General features: G+C 33.3%; 1 protein-coding gene across 6 annotated transcripts in view; it reads right to left on the bottom strand.

Moving 5' to 3' along the window:
- CABCOCO1 (ciliary associated calcium binding coiled-coil 1) overlaps window positions 1–18950 on the bottom strand; it is a 119195-nt gene that overhangs the window by 82893 nt on the left and 17352 nt on the right. For all 6 annotated transcript variants that reach the window (XR_006194392.1, XR_006194393.1, XM_042908006.1 and 3 more), the window contains 3 exons: window positions 17952–18121; window positions 6522–6666; window positions 1281–1353 (listed from right to left, as the gene is read on the bottom strand). Coding sequence is in view for 4 of the 6 variants with exons in the window: in XM_042908006.1 (XP_042763940.1) it covers window positions 1281–1353; window positions 6522–6666; window positions 17952–18121 (388 nt within the window). In the remaining 2 variants the exon portion in view is untranslated. The remainder of the gene's footprint in view (window positions 1–1280; window positions 1354–6521; window positions 6667–17951; window positions 18122–18950) is intronic.

Raw genomic sequence — 18950 nt, 5'->3', positions numbered from 1 at the left:
TTTTAAATCCAGAACAACAGCACCCTGGCAGATATAATAGTTGGCACATTCCACCTGGTGCTTAGTATCAAGAAATTATAAAGATAACATAAATATCCCTTTATTCACCATTTATGTGATTTAAATTTTTTTTTAATACTTATTAGTTTTTAAGAGAAAGAGAGAGGGAGGCAGAGTGTGAGTGGGGGAGGGACAGGGAGAGAGGGACACACAGAATCCGAAGCAGGCTCCAGGCTCTGAGCTGTCAGCACTGAGCCCAAGGTGGGGCTCGAACCCATGGACCGCGAGATCATGACCTGAGCCCAAGTCCAACGCCCAACCGACTGAGCCACCCAGGAACCCCTATTCATTGTTTATTTGTGACCATGGCCACTCCTATGTCTGATACTTCTAGGCAACATAGACTCCTCAAGTAGTTGGGAACATAAGGAGCACTTTTTATGGCATCTTTAGCCTCCTTAAGATGTTTTCTTACCTCGGATTAATTTGTAGCAATTATGAACATGTAATTATACATAAAGCTGTTCCAAAATATCTTAAGGTAGACCATTTATTGTAGAAATGCTATTGTATTCAATGTCACTGAATCACTTATGTAGTATTAATTGAGGGGCCACTATGGTTCATTCTACACTATGCTTTGGTAGAAAGGCATCACCTCATCCTTGCCTTCAAGGAAATTACAGTTGAGTTGTGCTGACTATATCAATCCACAAAAAATAATTAGAAAACCATATAGCACAGTGCATATTTATGTGCTTATACGTGTAAAAAGAGTAGCCAATATTCAGCAGAAAGAGATCAACCAGAATAAAATAATAGAATGTGATTAAAGAGTTTGTCTAAACCTTTCCTTTGAGATGTGATGCAATTAAGGAAGGTTTGCTTCATTGAGGAAGTGGGATTTGAATTAGACCTTAAAAATGATTAGATTGAAAAAATGCGATATTAGAAGAGATTTAACTGAATTAATTTATCTCACTTTTCCCAATTTTCTTTGTATGAAGACATACATAACCCATTCAGCTTTTCTTTGTCAAATAATCCATAAATACATAAAGTATATGTGATTAACAATGCCTTTAATGCCAAAAGACAGCTTATTTTCTTAATCCAATGCTCGCTTTATGTAATTATTCTTTTTGCAAACTACTAGTTGGTTATATTAACACTCGAGTAATCTTGACAAGAAGTTGCTTTAAGCAGTTAAAGATCCAGATGCCGATCAGCATGCATTAAGTGATTCAGCTTAATTGGTTCCATCTAGATAAATTACTTACCTCAGTTCCTATCACAATTTCTTCCCTGGTAGAGTAGAATAGAAACTCATATAGCTTGTAGTGTTGAAATAAGCTGAAATACAAAATAAATGTGCAACTCTGATAAATTTATTTTAGGAAAGAAAGCAAATATGTAAGAGTATTTATGAAAGGGAAATAGTTCATATTGAGCAAGACATTAAATACTAACATGGAGTGAGCTACCTGTTTTATTCCAAATGAATTGTCCAGAAATGGTAAAAAACTAAAGATTTACTTTTTTGAGACATTGACAGTATTACACAGTACCGAATATAAGATCAGTCAATTAATCTGTGATGAATGGATAGGTTTGGGATAAGGGAGCAATTAGATTGCATCTGGGCTTTTCTTGGCTGGCAATCAAATAATGCAGTGTCCCTAAATAACACCAAACTTCACATTATTTTTCATGTTTTGCTTCAAACTGGAGTCAGTTTCCTCTGGAATGAACGGACTGAAATCTATAATCTACATCTGTATTATTTACTTCTCACATTCTCAAACTGATTCAAGATTAAATTAATCTCTGATAACACCTGAAAATGATGCAGCATGTACTGAAATCCATTTAGGAGTTGTCTGATTTTCCTGTAGAATATTTGTTCACACATCAAAGAGAGGAATTAATATAAGAAAGGTAATTTCTTCAGTTTTTACCCTAAAGAGCAGGTGGTCAGTGTATAAAAACCATGAAGAGCTAAAGAACAGGAGCCTCTTAAAACAAGTATTTCTGGTAAGTTTAAAGATCTCAGCAATGTGTTATTGAGAGTTAAAAATTTACTGAAGGGCTGATTTCTAATATCCTGTTTGTGATAATATTTGAATTTTTCTAATTCTTTTCCTGCTGGTTGGGAAAATTAATAGACTCATAATACAGCAAAATGCCCAAGAACAAAAAAATTGTCTTACTGGTTTCTCTTTCACTCTGGTGCCTTTTGCTATTCAAGAAAATTGATTTTAATATAACTTAGAAATTAACATTTGCAAAATGTAGCTACAGAGCATGTATAATAATGGCTTCTCCTGAATGCTGTAATGGATCAAAGTTTCAATTCATTTGAAATCAATGAAGAAATCCTCAGGCAGCTGGGTCTCTCTGAGTTATATCAGCAGTTGATTTCACTACTAACACAATCCATTAAAAAGTGATGGGTATGCAGACTCAGTCATGGTATTATTATTCTTTTTTTTTTTTTTTTGAGGCAGGGTGGGGGGGACCTCGTACATTCAAATTATTCCTCAACACTCAGAAAACTAACTTAGCTTTTGACATTACTTTGATTTGTTGGCTAGAAAATACATCAAGATTAGTGAAGTTTGATGATTCAATGAAGCAAAATAAATTCAAATTCTCCTTTCCTTACATTGCTTACCTAGAGAAAGCTTTAAGGTTAAAAATATTACACTGGCAATAACTGATTGAGTAGAAAAAATAAAGACTGTAGAGTATTTGGAAACAACTTGGCTTCTTCTCTGTGAATTAGTGTAAAATTTTTCTTCCATCTTATGTTACATAAAGAAGTTAATTCATAAATCTTCCTTCCTGCAATTTTATAATCTTTCAGCCTCACTCTCCTCATTGTATATAGGAATTAGATTGTCTCATGCCAAAGGGGAAATTCACTTCTCACAATGAAAATAAAATGCATGACTTGGATGCAGTGGTCAAAGAAGCGAGCTGGGGCAAGACCAGGACTAGGGTAAGATAGATGAGAGGAGGAAGGCACCTAACGAGGCACTTTTCAGGGGTGGGTCAAGTTGCCTCCATTGCTTCGCTCTGGTCCCCATCTTGGTTGGGGTGTGTAACTTTACCAGGGAACTATTAGGTAACTTCCTCTGGGAGTGAAGTGACACCTCTGTTATGGGAATACATTTCCTCCCTCTTCCTTTGGAAGGAAGACTTCCAGCTGACTCAAGCCCCTAGACTATTTTGTCAAATACCTTGTCATAGTTCTAAATCAAAGGGAGAATCCTCAGAAATAAAATGGGTCAAGACATCTGAGGTCACTGCCAGGAAGTATACCCTGTTGTGCACAGAGGGGCAGTGTTGATTTTCTTATATTGAGTAAATGCCTATGCACATTACCTTCACCTAATTTCCAAGGACTAGGTAGAATACACAATGACAGAAGTGTAGTGGGACCAGGTATATCTAAGTGATGTCTTATATTAAAAAGCTGCAGTAGCATTTATATGTATATGTATATGTATATGTATATGTATATGTATATGTATATGCATATGTGTATGTATATCATATGTATATGATGGAATATACAATTTATATTCTATTAACAGTATCAAACAAAATTCCAATTTTATTGCTAGTTAAGTTTCATGTGGTGTGGGTCATGTTCTAAAAACTACTCTCCCTGAATTGACGAGGGCTTACATTGGTTGAGTAAATTTGATATCAGATTAAATTGAAACATGCTTATACTACATAAAACTTATAATATGAGTTAGCTTCATATTTATAAAACTTCTTTGTAGTCATTAAAATGAAAAATATTATATGGTTTAATTGCCATTAAATTTATATATGTGGACCTATGAGGCATTCTAAATAGGTATTGTAGAAAAGCACATTTCTTTTTATACAACTTCAGTACCAATTCTAGATATCCTACTAACTGATATTTTATTTTCTGTAAAAGGTGCATTTAAAATGTATAAGTTCCTTGGGCAGAAGACATGAATAGACACTTTTCCAAAGAAGACACCCAGATGGCTAATAGATACAAAAAAGATGCTCAACATCACTTGCCATCAGGGAAATACAAATCAAAACCATGATGAGATACCACCTCACACCTGTCAGAATGGCTAAAATTAACAACACAAGAAACAACAGGTGTTGGCGAGGATGCAGAGAAAGGGGAACCCTCTTGTACTGTTGGTGGGAATGCAAATTGGTATAGCTACTCTGGAGAACAGTATGGAGGTTCCTCAAAAAACTAAAAATAGAACTACTCTACAATCCAGGAGTTGCACCACTAGGCATTTACTCAAAGGATACAAAAATAAAGATTTGAAGAGGTAGTGTACCCCAGTGTTTATAGCAGCTTTAACAACAAGAACCAAACTATTGAGAGAGCCCAAATGTCCATCAACTGCTGATTGGATAAAGAAGATGTGGTATATATGTACAATGGAATATTACCCAGCCATCAAAAAGAATGAAGTCTTGCCATTTGCAGTGATATGGATGGACCTAAGTGTATTATGCTAAGCAAAATAAGTCAGTCAGAGAAGACAGATACCATACGATTTCACTCATATGTGGAATTTAAGAAACAAAACAGATGAACATATGGATAGAGGGGAATAAAAGGAGAGAGGAAAACAAACCACAAGGAACTCTTAAACACTGAGAACAAACTGAGGGTTGATGGAGGAAAGTGGGTGGAAGATGAGCTAAATGGGTGATGGGTATTAAGGAGGGCACTTACTGGAATGAGCACTGGGTGTTGTATGTAAGTGATGAATTACTGGAATCTACTCCTGAAACCAATATTGCACTGTATGTTAACCAAAATTTGAATAAAAAATTTAAAAGTGTATAATTTATTTGAAATCACAATATGAAGATTTAATGTCATCAAAAATAGTTCTGATTTGCTTCACGTGACCAATCTCTCAAACATTTTATGGTTGTTGTTGTTGTTTTTAGAAATGAGAATAGAAATTTTTGGTAAGTAAAGTTATTCTGGTTAGCATTTAATGATGACTAACACTGACATCCCTTCCTAACTTAATTTTCTGAAATGAAATGTCAAGTAATAGACTCATGAGCATCCTTCGATTAAAGAGAAAAGAGGTGCAATCTTGCACCATCTAGAAGATGTCAGTAGGGCACCTGCATAGAGTTGTGCTGCTATGGTTAGCTATCAGTCCTGGTGCCCATCATAAGCCCCCTGGGCTTAGAGCTCAGATGTAAAAATGTGTTCTTCAAAGAGAAACCTGGCAGTTTCAAATAGATAAAGAAGAGAAAGAAGGTTGCCATACAAATGTGCAGAAAATTCCCCTCACCTAGGGATTACCAAACTCTGATGGGCAAAAAGACCTTGGGGAGCAAGGTTTCCAGTTCTGGATTTCCATTCCCTTCCTGCCTCCAACACAGGGACCTTGCTTTACTCTAATTGATATGAAGGGTACTGCAGCTCTCAGCGAGAGACACACATTAGGAGGTATATATTTTACATTAAGAAATCAAATTATATCCAATGCTATTATATAAAAACATTTTATATCATATTCTATTATTAATTCATGCCAGAAACCAGCATATAAACCTTATCATATTAAACACATTAATATTTAAAAAGCTTCCAGACTATAGCCAGGATCCTTGCCAAGGAAATCATGAGCATGTCTAGGACATCATGCAGCACCCTTTATTTTGGAATTTTAAAATTTAAAATTGGAAAACACTGCAGTGTATAGTGTTGGAGGAAAAAAGATATTCTGCAGAAGCCTTTAGTTAGGCAAAAGACAGATTTTTTACCAACTCTTGTTTAAATATTTGCAAACTCTCAAAATGTCCTTTGGGAAAGATGCATGCCTCTAATGCAGACCTTGTGACAGATTATATAAAAGGCCAATTTCTTCTTAGTTTACCACTGAAGAATCACTGTAATAAAAATATTTCCCCTCAATTCACCATAATTTCCTAAGCACAGAGAAAAACTTAATGAGTTTAATTGGTTAATACTACAAAGTATTTCAGGGCACATAATAAATTTGAGGAAGCATGGATATATACCTCTCTAATTTTTAGCACAAAGAATTTCAAATAAATGTTTAAATGGAAATTAATGTTGTTCTAAAATGTAAAATTTTGATGTCAAGGCCCACTACCTAAAATATAAAGTCCATTATAATCAAGTTGGATTAATGTGAAAGAATAAATTTATTAATAAAATGTTATTAATTAGAGATTAAGAGACAAAATAAATTTTTGTATCATTTATTATAATTCTACATGAACTTACACTTTTTAAACACAAACCTTTTTTTAAGAATGCAAGATTAGCCAAAAATTCAATGTTCTGAATTTTATTTATTGGATTAAAGATTTTAATATTATCTCATTATTGGCTGGGCTTATTATAGCATAAATACTGTGAATGTCTAAAAACTGAATTGGTTTCTATTTAGTACACATTTTATAAAATAAAATGAAATGAAAAATAAATGCTACTGAAAGAAAATCCATACCTGATTTTTAAGTAATCGATGATAGCATTGGCTTGTTTTATATTAAAAAAACTCCATTCTTCATTTTTCTGTGAATGGGGTGGTCCTATTTCAGCCATAACTTCTCCAAGCCATTTTATGCTGTCTTCTAAGGACATATGCAGTGCTGAAATAAAACGCAGAGAATCTTAAGCATTATTTTGATAGATGTTTTGGGAACAAAATAATTCAAGATGTCCTTAACGTCCAAATATTTACTTTTCCAATATTGGTAAGGCCAATGCTAATAGCAATGTTGTTTTTTAATGATATGTTAATAATTACATTTTTGTAAAAGAAGAGTAAGTGACACATCCAACAACAATAAATTACTGTCATGCTACACAATTGTCTAAAGATTTTGTTTCCATTTTAAGATGCACAAATAATTTAAAACCTACCTAAAGATAACTTTAAAATGGAAAATATGCTTTTTAAATGATCTTAGAATAAAGGAAAATATGGAAGTGACACAATGGTGGTTTGGATTAGCTGCTAAGGAAGACCTACGTGGTAGGTTCAGTTACTGTAGACAGGAGAGCTGAACTCAGAGCTGAAAATGTAGACTAACAGAGTCAACCAACACTTGGCTTTGGCTGATTGTTACCACGTGGCAATTTGGGACTGAAGATTTTCATTAGATGCCAGAAATATGTATTTTTACGGAAAACATCAAGATATTTTTTTCTTCTCCAAGATACAGACTTATAACTTATGTTAGCTGTTTCTCAAATGCATGCCTGGTGGTGGTGGTGAGAGCCAGATGACAGCACAGAGCGAGGCTGACACCACTTTGCCACCATCACCAAAAATAAACAAGTCAATGGTTATGGTCTATTCTCCTGCAACTAAAAACAAATAAGAAAGGAATAGTATCTTTTATGGCATGTGTCAAGTTGAAAAAGAAGTAGATAAATGTCAAAAGCCTTAGACTCAACATTTACAGTGTCTATAACACAAATATGAACTTCCATCTTCTTTTCCTGTTTAACTATGCTCATTTTTATTTGTGGCAGGCAAAATATTATTTCCATCACTCACACACACACACACACACACACACTGACAAATGATGAGTGTATGGACATGAGACTGAAGAGACTGAGGTGGAGAGTTGAAAATCTCTGGCAAAGATGAGATTGGAGCAGCTGCTTGGGTTGGGGGAGGTGTTAGCTGGGGGCCTGGATGAAGGCTCTGGGGAGCACTGTGCTGCTCAATGTGAGCCCCACCCTCCCGGACCCAACCTCTATCTCTCTTAGGAAACCAGCAGTAAACTTTCTACTTCTTGCTAATGGAGTGCATCTTTCAGGGAGGTCAGAGTGGGTAATGCAGAGGATTTATGAGAACATAAGCTGATTGTTGGACCCAGCCACTTCTGGTAACACAGCTACTCTTTCACTCTGGGATGTAAGTGTTATGCCCTCAAATTACTGATCAAATAACAGTAAAATGATTAAAAATCTTAGGAAGACATGATGAACACTAACTTGCAATTTGTTTAGTCTAGATTCTTTTCTACCTGTGGGAATGAGAATGAAGCAAAAAACTGTGTAACAATTAAAATCTGGTTTGATGAATGACAATTGGTCCATTTCTCATAGCGCCCCTCCAGATTTTCTTTTATATATGTTAGACACACAAGTTATTGCTGGATAACTGGGCTTTACTGTATCATTCTAAGGGAAGCTCAGTTATTATTGTACATTTCTTTTCCTATGATAAACTTGAAACTGTTTGGGGATAACTTCAGAAATGAAAAATTTGTTGGATAAAAGCAATTCAAAAATGAATGGATTAAAAATCTGAATCATTTAATTACTAAAATGGTATTAATTAGAGATGCTGGAGAAAAAAGTAATTCTTAGATGATTATAATTCTAGATGTAATTATGTGTATCAAGCACAAAAATACATTTATATGACTATTTTCTTATGTTGAAATATAATTGACACTTTAAAACTGTTTTCTATGTCTAATGTCTTTCTATAGATAATGGCTTTAAAAATTAGGAAAGTTATCATTTCACTTATCTAACTGAAATATTTGCTTTTAAAAATCATATTTAGTGATATGATTAAAATATGAAAGATTAAACCATTTAAATAGTAAGGGCTATTAGAAATCAAATTTATTCTTTGAAAATTTAGGATAATGAACGAACATGCTAGAATAATTACTTGGAAGACGTAAGATGGTACCTTATAACTGCCACTTACTAGCTAGGTGATCTAAGTTTCATTTCCTAAATCTGTAAACGAACATAAGACTAACTTTCAAAATGATGGTGCTGTTGTGAGGCTCAAATAAGGCATGCATGTTAAACTCTTGGTAAACTGAAATATGTACACTACTATATTACATGTATATAGAGCTTTCTAGAGTCAGCTCAAAGCTGGCACATTTGATGTAGCAGTAGGAAGGATGGATTCTCAGTCACTGGGGTTGATGCTTGTGACCTTAAGGAGTTATTTAATCTTTCTAAATCTCATTTATTTTTCTCATTTTTAAAATGGGGAGAATAATAGAACTATTTCAAGGCTGTGTGTGAATTAATTAGACAGTATTTGGAAAGCAAATGCACTGACTGGCACAAGATAATCCTACACAAATGTTACCTATTATTATCATTCCTATTTAGGGGGAAATAATTAAACTTCATGGAACAAAAAAAGTATTCTGTGGCTATTTGCTAATATTCATGTTGTATAGAGGAGAATCAATCTAGGCCCATCAACCTGGACAGGGGTCAAATATCCAGTCTAATACTCAACAGCTTGTCCTTGGTCAGACCCTGGAAAAACTAGAGCCCAAAATGTATATTGTTAAGACAATGCTATGTTGCATTATCTTTTGGTTTTGATCCAATGTGATTCCAGGTGAGTTGTCTGCAGAATGCCTTGTGGATAATGCAGCACAAACTTGAGACAAGGAACAGATCAAAAACTGAGTCAGTAGAAAACGCAGTTCCTACGCTAGAATTTTATTAACAGTCAACCATGCTGCAGCCAACAGCCCAGACATGTTCTACGGTGCTTTTTCTGTTAAGATGTTGCTGGATGCAAATGTTCACTGTGTGCTCAGGACTCTACCTCCTCTGAGTCCAAGTATAAACAGACTACCTCTTTCTCTGACACACTTACCTATGATTATATTCTTTCATGATGATAACTATAACCTTCTTAGGTTTAAAGGTTTGAGGGAATTTTTTTTTTCCTCCCCAAAGGGAAAACTAGATCCCGTGCTTTTTTCTGGTTAGATTTTACATATGTACTTTCATGCTCTCCTAGTTTATGAGTAGTTGCATGGGTCCTGCTCAAGTTATTAAAACTCATTTTTGAACTAATATCAACAATATAAAATTTCACATAAAAGAAATATTTTTGAGTCATTTGTAAGTTACAGAAAAAAATAAAATGGAAATATTTTGTCAAATTTGGAATGTGAAGATTCATGAAAATGTTTTACTTTCCTTTATTCTGTTTCTAGATTGTGAACATTAAGCTAAGAGGTTGCAAACCATAGGACTGTTCACGTCATATATTCTTTTTTTACCATAAGTCTGTCTGACTTATTTCAATTTTTGCATAGGTGATATATTCACATGGTTCAAAAAACATAGGTGAATGTCTATTGTGAAAAGGCTTCCTCACCTTTGTTGCCCACACGTCCACTTCCCACATCCTTCCCTACAGAAAAAAATCCCCCAGTGCTATTGAGAAATAATTGACATATATCACTGTGTAAGTTTAGGGCACACAGCAAGATGGTTTGATTTATTGTCCAGTGGTTACTGCAATAGATTTAGGTAACATCCATCTTCTCATATAGACACAATAGAGAGAAAAGAAGACAAAGGAAAAAAATTCTTGTGATGAGAACTCTTAGGATTTACTCTCTTAACAACTTTCTTGTATATCACACCCGGTAACTGTCATCAGCGTGTTGTTCATTACATCCCTAGTACTTATTTATCTTGTACGTGGAAGTCTGTAGCTTGACCACCTTCCACATTCTGGTATCCACAATTTCTATGGGTTTGGTGTTTTATTTCTTTGTTTTTGTTTTAAAGTCCACATGTAAGTGCAATTGTACAGTATTAGTCTTTCTCTGTCTGATTTATTTCATTCAGCATAACGCCTTCAAGTTTCATCCATGTTGTCACAAAGGGTGAGATTTGTTTCTTTAGGGTGAATAACAATGTTCCATGGTTATGTATATATACTACAACTTCTTTATCCATTTGCCCATAGATGGACACTTAGGTTGTTTCCATATCTTGGCAATTGTAAGTAATACTGCTATGAACATGGGGGTGCAGATATCTTCTTGAGTTAATGCTTTTGTTTCACTTGGATATATTCCCGGAAGTGGGGTTGCCAGATCATATGGTTGTTCTATTTTTAATGTTTTGAGCAAACTTCATACTGCTGATTATTTATATAAATCATTAATTTCTATCAGTATAGATTGGTGGATGTTAATTTTGTACTTTGGATTATAATTCAATACTATCATGCTATTTTGCTCATATTGTTCCAACTTTGGACATTGGAAACTTTTCAGTTGGCTTCTCTATTTCATTGACACACCAACCATTTTGATTTTTGAGCATTTACTCTTGGCCACTACAATATGCCCCAGGCTCATCTTTTATGTTCTGTGCTCCAGGTCTACAGTAAGCCTTCTCTCCTTTTCTTGGAGAATTAAATTATAAACCAAGACCTGGTTCCTGGGTATGCTCATTACTACTGGGATGCTGTTGCTTCTAGGCCTTCTCTGCAGACAGAGCTAAGAAGTATATGTACATACACTTAACTCTACAAATATATGTGTATCTACATTAAGTTAAGTGACTTATCTCCAGGTGATATTTCTCATTTTTTGCTTTTACAAACATGACTGAAACTAACGACTTTACTTATGTGTATGTAAGTAAATACGTAGGATAAATTCACAAAAGTGGAATTGCTAGGTCAAAGGGGACAATACATTAGTGAATTTGATAGACAGCTGCTAACCTAAACTCCTCAGGAGGGTTTTAAATACATATTTCCATTAGCAATATAGGATAGTACCTATTTTCTTTTAGCTTTGACAGCTGAAAATGCTACCAAAATTTTAAAGTTTTGTCAATCTGACATATGATATTTCTGTGTAGTTTTAATTAGCATTTTCCTTATTATCTTTAATGCTAAACTTTTTATTTAAGAATCACTTGTACTTATTTAGTCATATCCTTGGCTTACTCTTCTATTGAATTATTGGTCTTTTTCTCCTTGCTTTTTCATGCTTTTTTTTTTATATTATAGAACTTAATTGTTTGCTGGTGTCTGAGATACAATAATCTCCCCAGTTTCTTATTCTTTTTTTGATTTTTCTCTTGGTATTTTTTCTTTGTAGACTTTTGGTTTTTATATATCAACTTTAATTATCTTTGTCTTTATGGCTTTGGAATTTTGAGGCATAGTTTTAAAGGTCTTCCCCATCCAAGGTTATAAGGAATTTATCCATGTTTTCCTCCAACATTTTTACAGTTCCATTTATTTTACATTTACATTAAGTAAAAAAAGTGATTCACTTGTAATATACCCTGGTTTATGGAAATACAGAGGGTTGGATCCAATTCTATTTTTTCTAGATGGACACAGTATTATTTACTAAATAGTACATCTTTTCACCATGGATATTTCAGATGTCATTTTATCAAATACTGAATTTCAATGCTTGGGTCTATTTCTAAACTTTCCATTGTGTTCTATTGGTCTGTCTGTTTAGTCATTAACCACTGTGTTCAAATATTTGAGATTTTATAACACTACACTACTATTCTAATCCCAAGATAGGCTATATTTATTATACTTTTTATTTTTTTAAGTTTATTTATTTTGAGAGAAAGAGATAGTGCATGTGCACAAGAAGAGGAGGGGCAGAGAAGAGAAAGAGGCAGAAAGAGAGGGAGGAGAGAGAATCCCAAGCAGGCTCCACACTGCCAGTGCAGAGCCCGATGCTGGGCTTGAACTCATGAGATGTGAGATCATGACCTGTGCCAAAATCAAGAGTCGGACACTTAACCAACTGAGCCACCCAGGAACCCCTCAACTTTTTAAAGACAATTTGTATTTGCTTATTTTCTATGTTTTTGTTAGAATTACCTTGCCTAGTAAGCCACCTCTAGGCAAAAACGTCAACAAAAAACTTGGTAATTTTATTGCGATACTATTATTATACATTAACTTAGTGAGATTTAGCATTTTTTTTTGATGTGGAGTATTTCCATGAATATTGTCAAGTTCTTCCAAATGTTGAAAACTTCCTTGTGACCTTTAAAAGTTCTCTGAAGTTTTTTTTCATATAGAACTTGTATATTTCTTTTTAAAGTTTATTCTTAAAAAGTTTGTCTTTTTTGTTAGAGCATATATATTTTTTCTTCCATTAAATCTTTGTTTTTATACATAAGTATATATTTTTAAAATTATTATTAGATTTCTTTAACTTTTACTTAATGTTCTTTTTCTGTTTGAAGTGCCCATCTAGGATACCACATTACATTTTGGAGTCATGTCTCCTGAGATTTCCCTAGAGTGATAATTTCTCAATCTTTTCTTTTTTTCAATAGCCTTATTAGTTTGAGGAGTACTGGTCAGAATAGTTTGTACAATGCTCCTCAGTTTGGGTTTGTCTAGTGTTTTCCTCATGGTTGACAGGACTTATGGGTTTTGACAGCTTTGCCTATTTTTAATAGGATTGTTTTCTTATTGTTGTTTTGAGAGTTCTTTACATGTTATAGAAACAAGTCTTTTGTCAAATACCTGCTTTGCAGATTTTTTTCTCTCTGTAGCTTTTCCTTCAAGAGTGACTTTAATAAAAGAAAAGATTTAAAACTTGGTGAAATCTAATTTATCAGTTTTTTCCTGTATGGGTCATGTTTTGGGGGTCATGGGTAAGAACTCTGTAAAACACCAGGCCATGAATATTTTCTCCTAGTTTTCTTCTAAACAATCCAATTAGAGCTAAGTGTATCAAGTAAAGGGTTTAGGCTGATGCGTATTTTTTTTTTTTTAGCATAGGTGTTCCAATATTTGTTGAAAAGATTGCCCTGTTCAGTTGAATTGCTTTTGCATATTTATCAAAAAAAATCAGATGACCTTTTTTGTGTCAGTGTATTTCGGCATTCTGTCTTCTGTTCCTTCTGTGTGTCATCTTCACTAATTCAACATTGACTTTATTTTTTTAACTTTACAATAAGTCTTAAAAATTGGGTAGTATGATTTATGCAGCTTTATGCTTATTTTTCAAAGGTGCTTTAGCTATTCTGAGTCCTTAGCCATTCCATGTAAATTTAAAAATCAGCTTGGTATATCTAGAAAAAAATCCTGCTGGGATTTGGATTGATACTGTATTAAATGTACAGATCAATTTGGGAAGAAGTGACATCGTTACCATGTAGAAACTTCTAATCCAACAACACTGTATGTTTTCCATTTATTTGGGTTTTCTTTTATTTCTTTGATCATCATTTTGTAGTTTATAGCATACAGATCTTGTACATTTTTTGTTAGATTTATACTTAAGTATTTCTTTTATTTTTTGAGCTATTGTGAATAATATTATTTATTAAAATTTTGATATACAATGTATATGGCTAATACACTGAAATACAATTGACTTTTTGTATTTTGACCTTATTCCTGCAATCTTGCTTAACTTACTAGTTCTAGGATTTTTTTTATTCTGTGTATTTTTTATATAGACAATCCTTTCATCTGAGAACAGGGACTGTTTTATTTCTTCCTTCCCAATCTGCATGTATTTTATTTTTCTACTCTATTGCACTTATTGCTAAGAATTCCAGTCCTATGTTGAATAGGAGTGCTAAGAGTAGACATTCTTGTCTTGATCCTGATCTTATGGGGAAAGAACTTGGTCTTTTACCACTAACTATAATGATAGGTTTAGGTATTTTGTAGATGTCATTTATGATGTTGAAAAGTATCATTTCTTGTCTTAGTTCTCTGACATTTGTAAAATAATGAATGGATGTTGTGTTTAGCCAAATGTTTTCTCTGTATCTATTTATATCATCATATGTAGCTTGTCCTCTTTTGATCATTTACATTGATGAAATTTTCAAATATTGAACCACCAGTGAATTTCTGGGATAAACCCCAATGGGTTGTGTTATTTTTTTATATGTTGCTTGATTCATTTTGATAATATTTTGTTGAAAAAATGTTTTGTGCATGTTCATGAAGGATATTGGTCTGTAATTTCTCCTCCCCTTCCTCCTCCTCCTCCTCTGCTGTTGTTGCCTCCTTTTTTCCCCTCTCTTTTTTTTCATACTATCTTTGTCAGGTTTTGGTATGAAGATAATTCTAGCCCCATAAAATGAGTTAGGAAGAACTCTTTCTCTATTATTTCTAGAAGAGATTATGTACAATTGGTGGCATTTATTCATTAAATGCTTGATAGAACTTTCCAGTGAAAATATCTGGGCCTGCAGATTTTTTACTAGAAGTTTTGAGCAACAAATAATTCAATCTCTTAAATAGTTCTAAGACTATCATGTCATAAGTTTCATCTTGCACAAGTTTTGCTGGCTTGAGGTTTTGGGGGACTTGGTTCATTTCCTCTTTGTTTTCTAATTTATGTATATAAGTAGTATTCTCCTAATATCCTGTTAATGTCGGCAGATTCTGTAGTGATATCCCCCTTTTTTAATACCTGGTAATGATCTGTGCCTTCTCTTTTTTTTTTTCTGAGACAAGTTTTTCTTCATGTTTAGCAATTTTATTGATGTTTTCAAATATCCAGATTTTGGTTTCACTGATTTTTGTCTATTTTTTTTTTTTACAATTTCATTGATTTCTATTCTTTATTATGTCTTTCTTTTCTGCTTGATTTCTGCTTATTTTTTAAAACTGCTTTTTAAGGTCTAAGTTTAGATTGTTAATTTTAGACTTGTTTTATAATATAAGCATATATTATAAATATATAATACAAACTTCCCTCTTCTCATGGACTCAGCTCTGACACATAAATTTTCATACATTTTATTTTTACTTACTTAAAAGTCTTTTCTAACATCTGTCAAGATATATGACCTGCATACTATTTAGAATTGTATTGTTTGATATGTTTGAAGCTTTCCTGATATATTTCTGTTAATAATTTCTTGTTTAATACCATTATGATCAGAAAACATATTTGTATAATTTCAATTATTTTAAATTTAAAGTTGTTGTATGGCCCAGGATATGGTCCGCCTTGGTAAATATTCTATGTGCATTTGAAAACAATGACTATTCTGCTGTTTGGGGGTAGACTGTTCTATAAATGTCAATTAGACCCAGTTGGTTGATGGTGTTTTTCTTTTGGGTTAGCCTGTTTGTAGTCCAGTCAGTCTCTTGAATTTATGAGCTTATGCCTTTTGCCAAATTTGGGAAGTTTTCAGCCATTATTTCTTCAAATGTTTGTTTAGCAACATCCTCTTTCTCTGGTCCTTTTGGGACTCTAACAATATGGATATTAGAACTTTGGTTGTCCCACAAGTCTCTGAGGTTTTGTTCATTTGTTTGCCAATCGTTTTTCCTCTGTATTATTCAGACTGGATAATTGTTATCACTTCATGTTCAAGTTCACTAATTTTTCCTTTGTCTTCTCTCCATTCTATTCTTTCTACCTAATGAGATTTTGATTTTGGTTATTATATAATTTCATTCTAAAATTTCCATTTGTTTCTTCTTTATACCTTCTATTTCTTTCATGATTCTTTTTAACACTTATTTCAAGGATGTTCATGATTGTTCACTTAAGCACTTTTATAATACCTGTTTTGAAGTCTTAAACATATAATCTCAATATCTATTTCATCTTATTGTCAGCACCTATTTCTTATATTCCATGCAAGTTGAGATTTACACGGTTCCTTGTTTGCCAAGCAATTCTGGCAATGGTATTGAAAGATTATTGTTTAGAGATACATAGTACTCAAAGATTCTATAAATATTTGATCTTTGTTCATGAGAGGGAAAAAAAACAGCCATAGTCTGATCAGTTAATATCATACAATTTTTTTCATTATCAAGTATAATTATTTTTTCTCCTGTTGGTACTATTATTTATCTGTAACGTAGCACTATATACTTATGTATAAGCAAAGATAAAATCCCCCCACTTGCAGAGAAGAAAAATAGTGTTTTCTTTTTCTCACATACAAGAACTACTAACTCTTCCCTTGTAAGGTTGACGAAAAGCAGGAAGCGTGCATAAGGCATGAGTGGCTTCTCTATTAGTTTTGCTAATTCACTTAAAATTTCTCCTCCTAGAAACTGATACACAAAATGTGACCACAATAAGGCATCTATATATTTTGCCACAGTGATGGTGACAATTCTTTAGGGGAGCAAGGTCTTCTACCTGCCGAATTTAAAAAAAAGAACTAAAAACAAGCAAACGACCAAAAAGAAAAGAAAAGTTTTAAAAAAGGAAGGAAGGAAGGAAGGAAGGAAGGAAGGGAAGAAGGAAGGAGCTATCAACTGACATTAGCATGTCTTTCAGTTGAGACACAAATACCTTTATGTTTATAGTGCTCATGGCCTTTTCATTATATACTGGGAGATTCAAGTTCTAGTTCTGCCACTTCACAGCTTGCATCCCTGCTCTGTGGACTACTTGCTCAGCTCTGAGATTGTGGTTATAATACCTCCCATGTGGGAGTTGCTCTGAGATTCAATAATGCATGTTAAAGATTAGAACCAAACATAGTGCCTAGCACACAGAGTTGGCAATATATCAGTGATAGATTTCCTTCTTTTCTTCCTTCCAAGAAGCAATCCTATTTATTCTGAAATAAAATTTATCACATTTAAAAGGGCTCTAAGGAAGATCCGAATTTCCTATAGTAACTCATTCTATAGAAAATATAGAAGAAAAAAGTATATAAAAAAAACTTATATATAAGTTATATAAGAAAAAAGTCACAAAATCTAAGTGAATGTGAGTAATGTCCATTTAATGGGGTTTAGATATTGGCTAAAGTTACCTCCTCTCATTAATCATTCTGAGATATCTAGTAATACTTGTAGGTTAGATGAAATGAAAACATCTCAAATAATTAAAAATTACCTAAATAAATGTGAACTACTTGACATTTTGGGGATAGATGGCATTGACACGATTTTTAAATGAAGTTAACATATCTTTGGCAAGTTAAGAGAACTTTAGCATTATTTAATACTACTTGAAATTTTACAACTTAATGAAGGTATGAACCATATCTTTGATCTACCTGGGGAAAAAAAAACATAATTTTCATTAAAGGAATTACAATAAAATTAGGAACTTTTGTGTAAGAACATTCATTTAGACGGTGGACTAAATGTTTTCTTAAAAGAAAAAAACAATGTACTTACTTCTAAGATTATGAAGTAACATATCTAGTAAAGTCATAAATTTTGAATATTGAATAACAGAAAAGTCCATTCCTCTAGCCCACAAAAATCCAGATACATAATAATCTAGTAGAATGGCTTCCTTTAAACAGGTTTGAAGGTTTTTGAAATTCAAAAACTTTTTCAGTTTTCTGTAACGAAAAGAAAAATCCAGACATTAAAATCAGATTAGTGAACATTTCCTCTTCTACGTTTTAAAAACGCAGATATTTTTCTTGAATTAAAATTATATAACGCTCTGAATCTAAAAATATCCTTAAGTTATGTCAAAATCCTAAGTCTAAAATGACATTCAAAAGGGAAACAGAAAAAACAACAACAACAAAAAAGGAAACAAGAGAGGTAAGAAAGAGATGAAGAGAACAAGCATGAGCACTCTTTTTGGGCTTCTTCCTCCACTTCTTCTATTCTTCTCATTGTTCCCTTCACCTTCTTCCTCTTCTTCCTCTTCCATCTTCCAAGTATAGTAAATTTACTAGCATTTTTTTTCTCCAAAATTCAATTCCTTTTTCTATTTATATGATCAAATTTATTTCTGACAATGTTCTGGAACTGTATTGTGAAATATTTGTTCTGTTTTCTTTCTTTTTTTAATATTTACTTAATTTTGGGAGAGAGAGAGCATGAGCATGTGGGGGAAAGGCAAAGAGAGAGGGAGGCACAGAATCCCAAGCAGTCTCCGCAGCTGTCAGGGCAGGAGCCTGAAGTGGGTCTTGAACTCAGGAACCATGAGATCATGACCTGAGCTGAAACCAAGAATCAGATACTTAACTGACTAGCCACCCAGTTGCCCCTGTTCTGTTTTCTTTTTTAAAGAATTCCAATTATGTCTATTTTACTCATTTTGCCTCTAGCTATAATTTCTGTTAACCTTCAAAAATTTTTTCAGATCATTTCCTTTTCATTTATGTATCTTTCTCAATACAGTTCCTTAGTGTTTTCAGCAGTTTCAAACCCTTG

This window comes from Panthera leo, chromosome D2, assembly GCF_018350215.1.
Source record: "Panthera leo isolate Ple1 chromosome D2, P.leo_Ple1_pat1.1, whole genome shotgun sequence".
Taxonomy (NCBI): Eukaryota; Metazoa; Chordata; class Mammalia; order Carnivora; family Felidae; genus Panthera; species Panthera leo.
The sequence above is the reverse complement of the archived record's forward strand: the minus strand, read 5'-3'. Positions and strand labels throughout refer to the sequence as shown.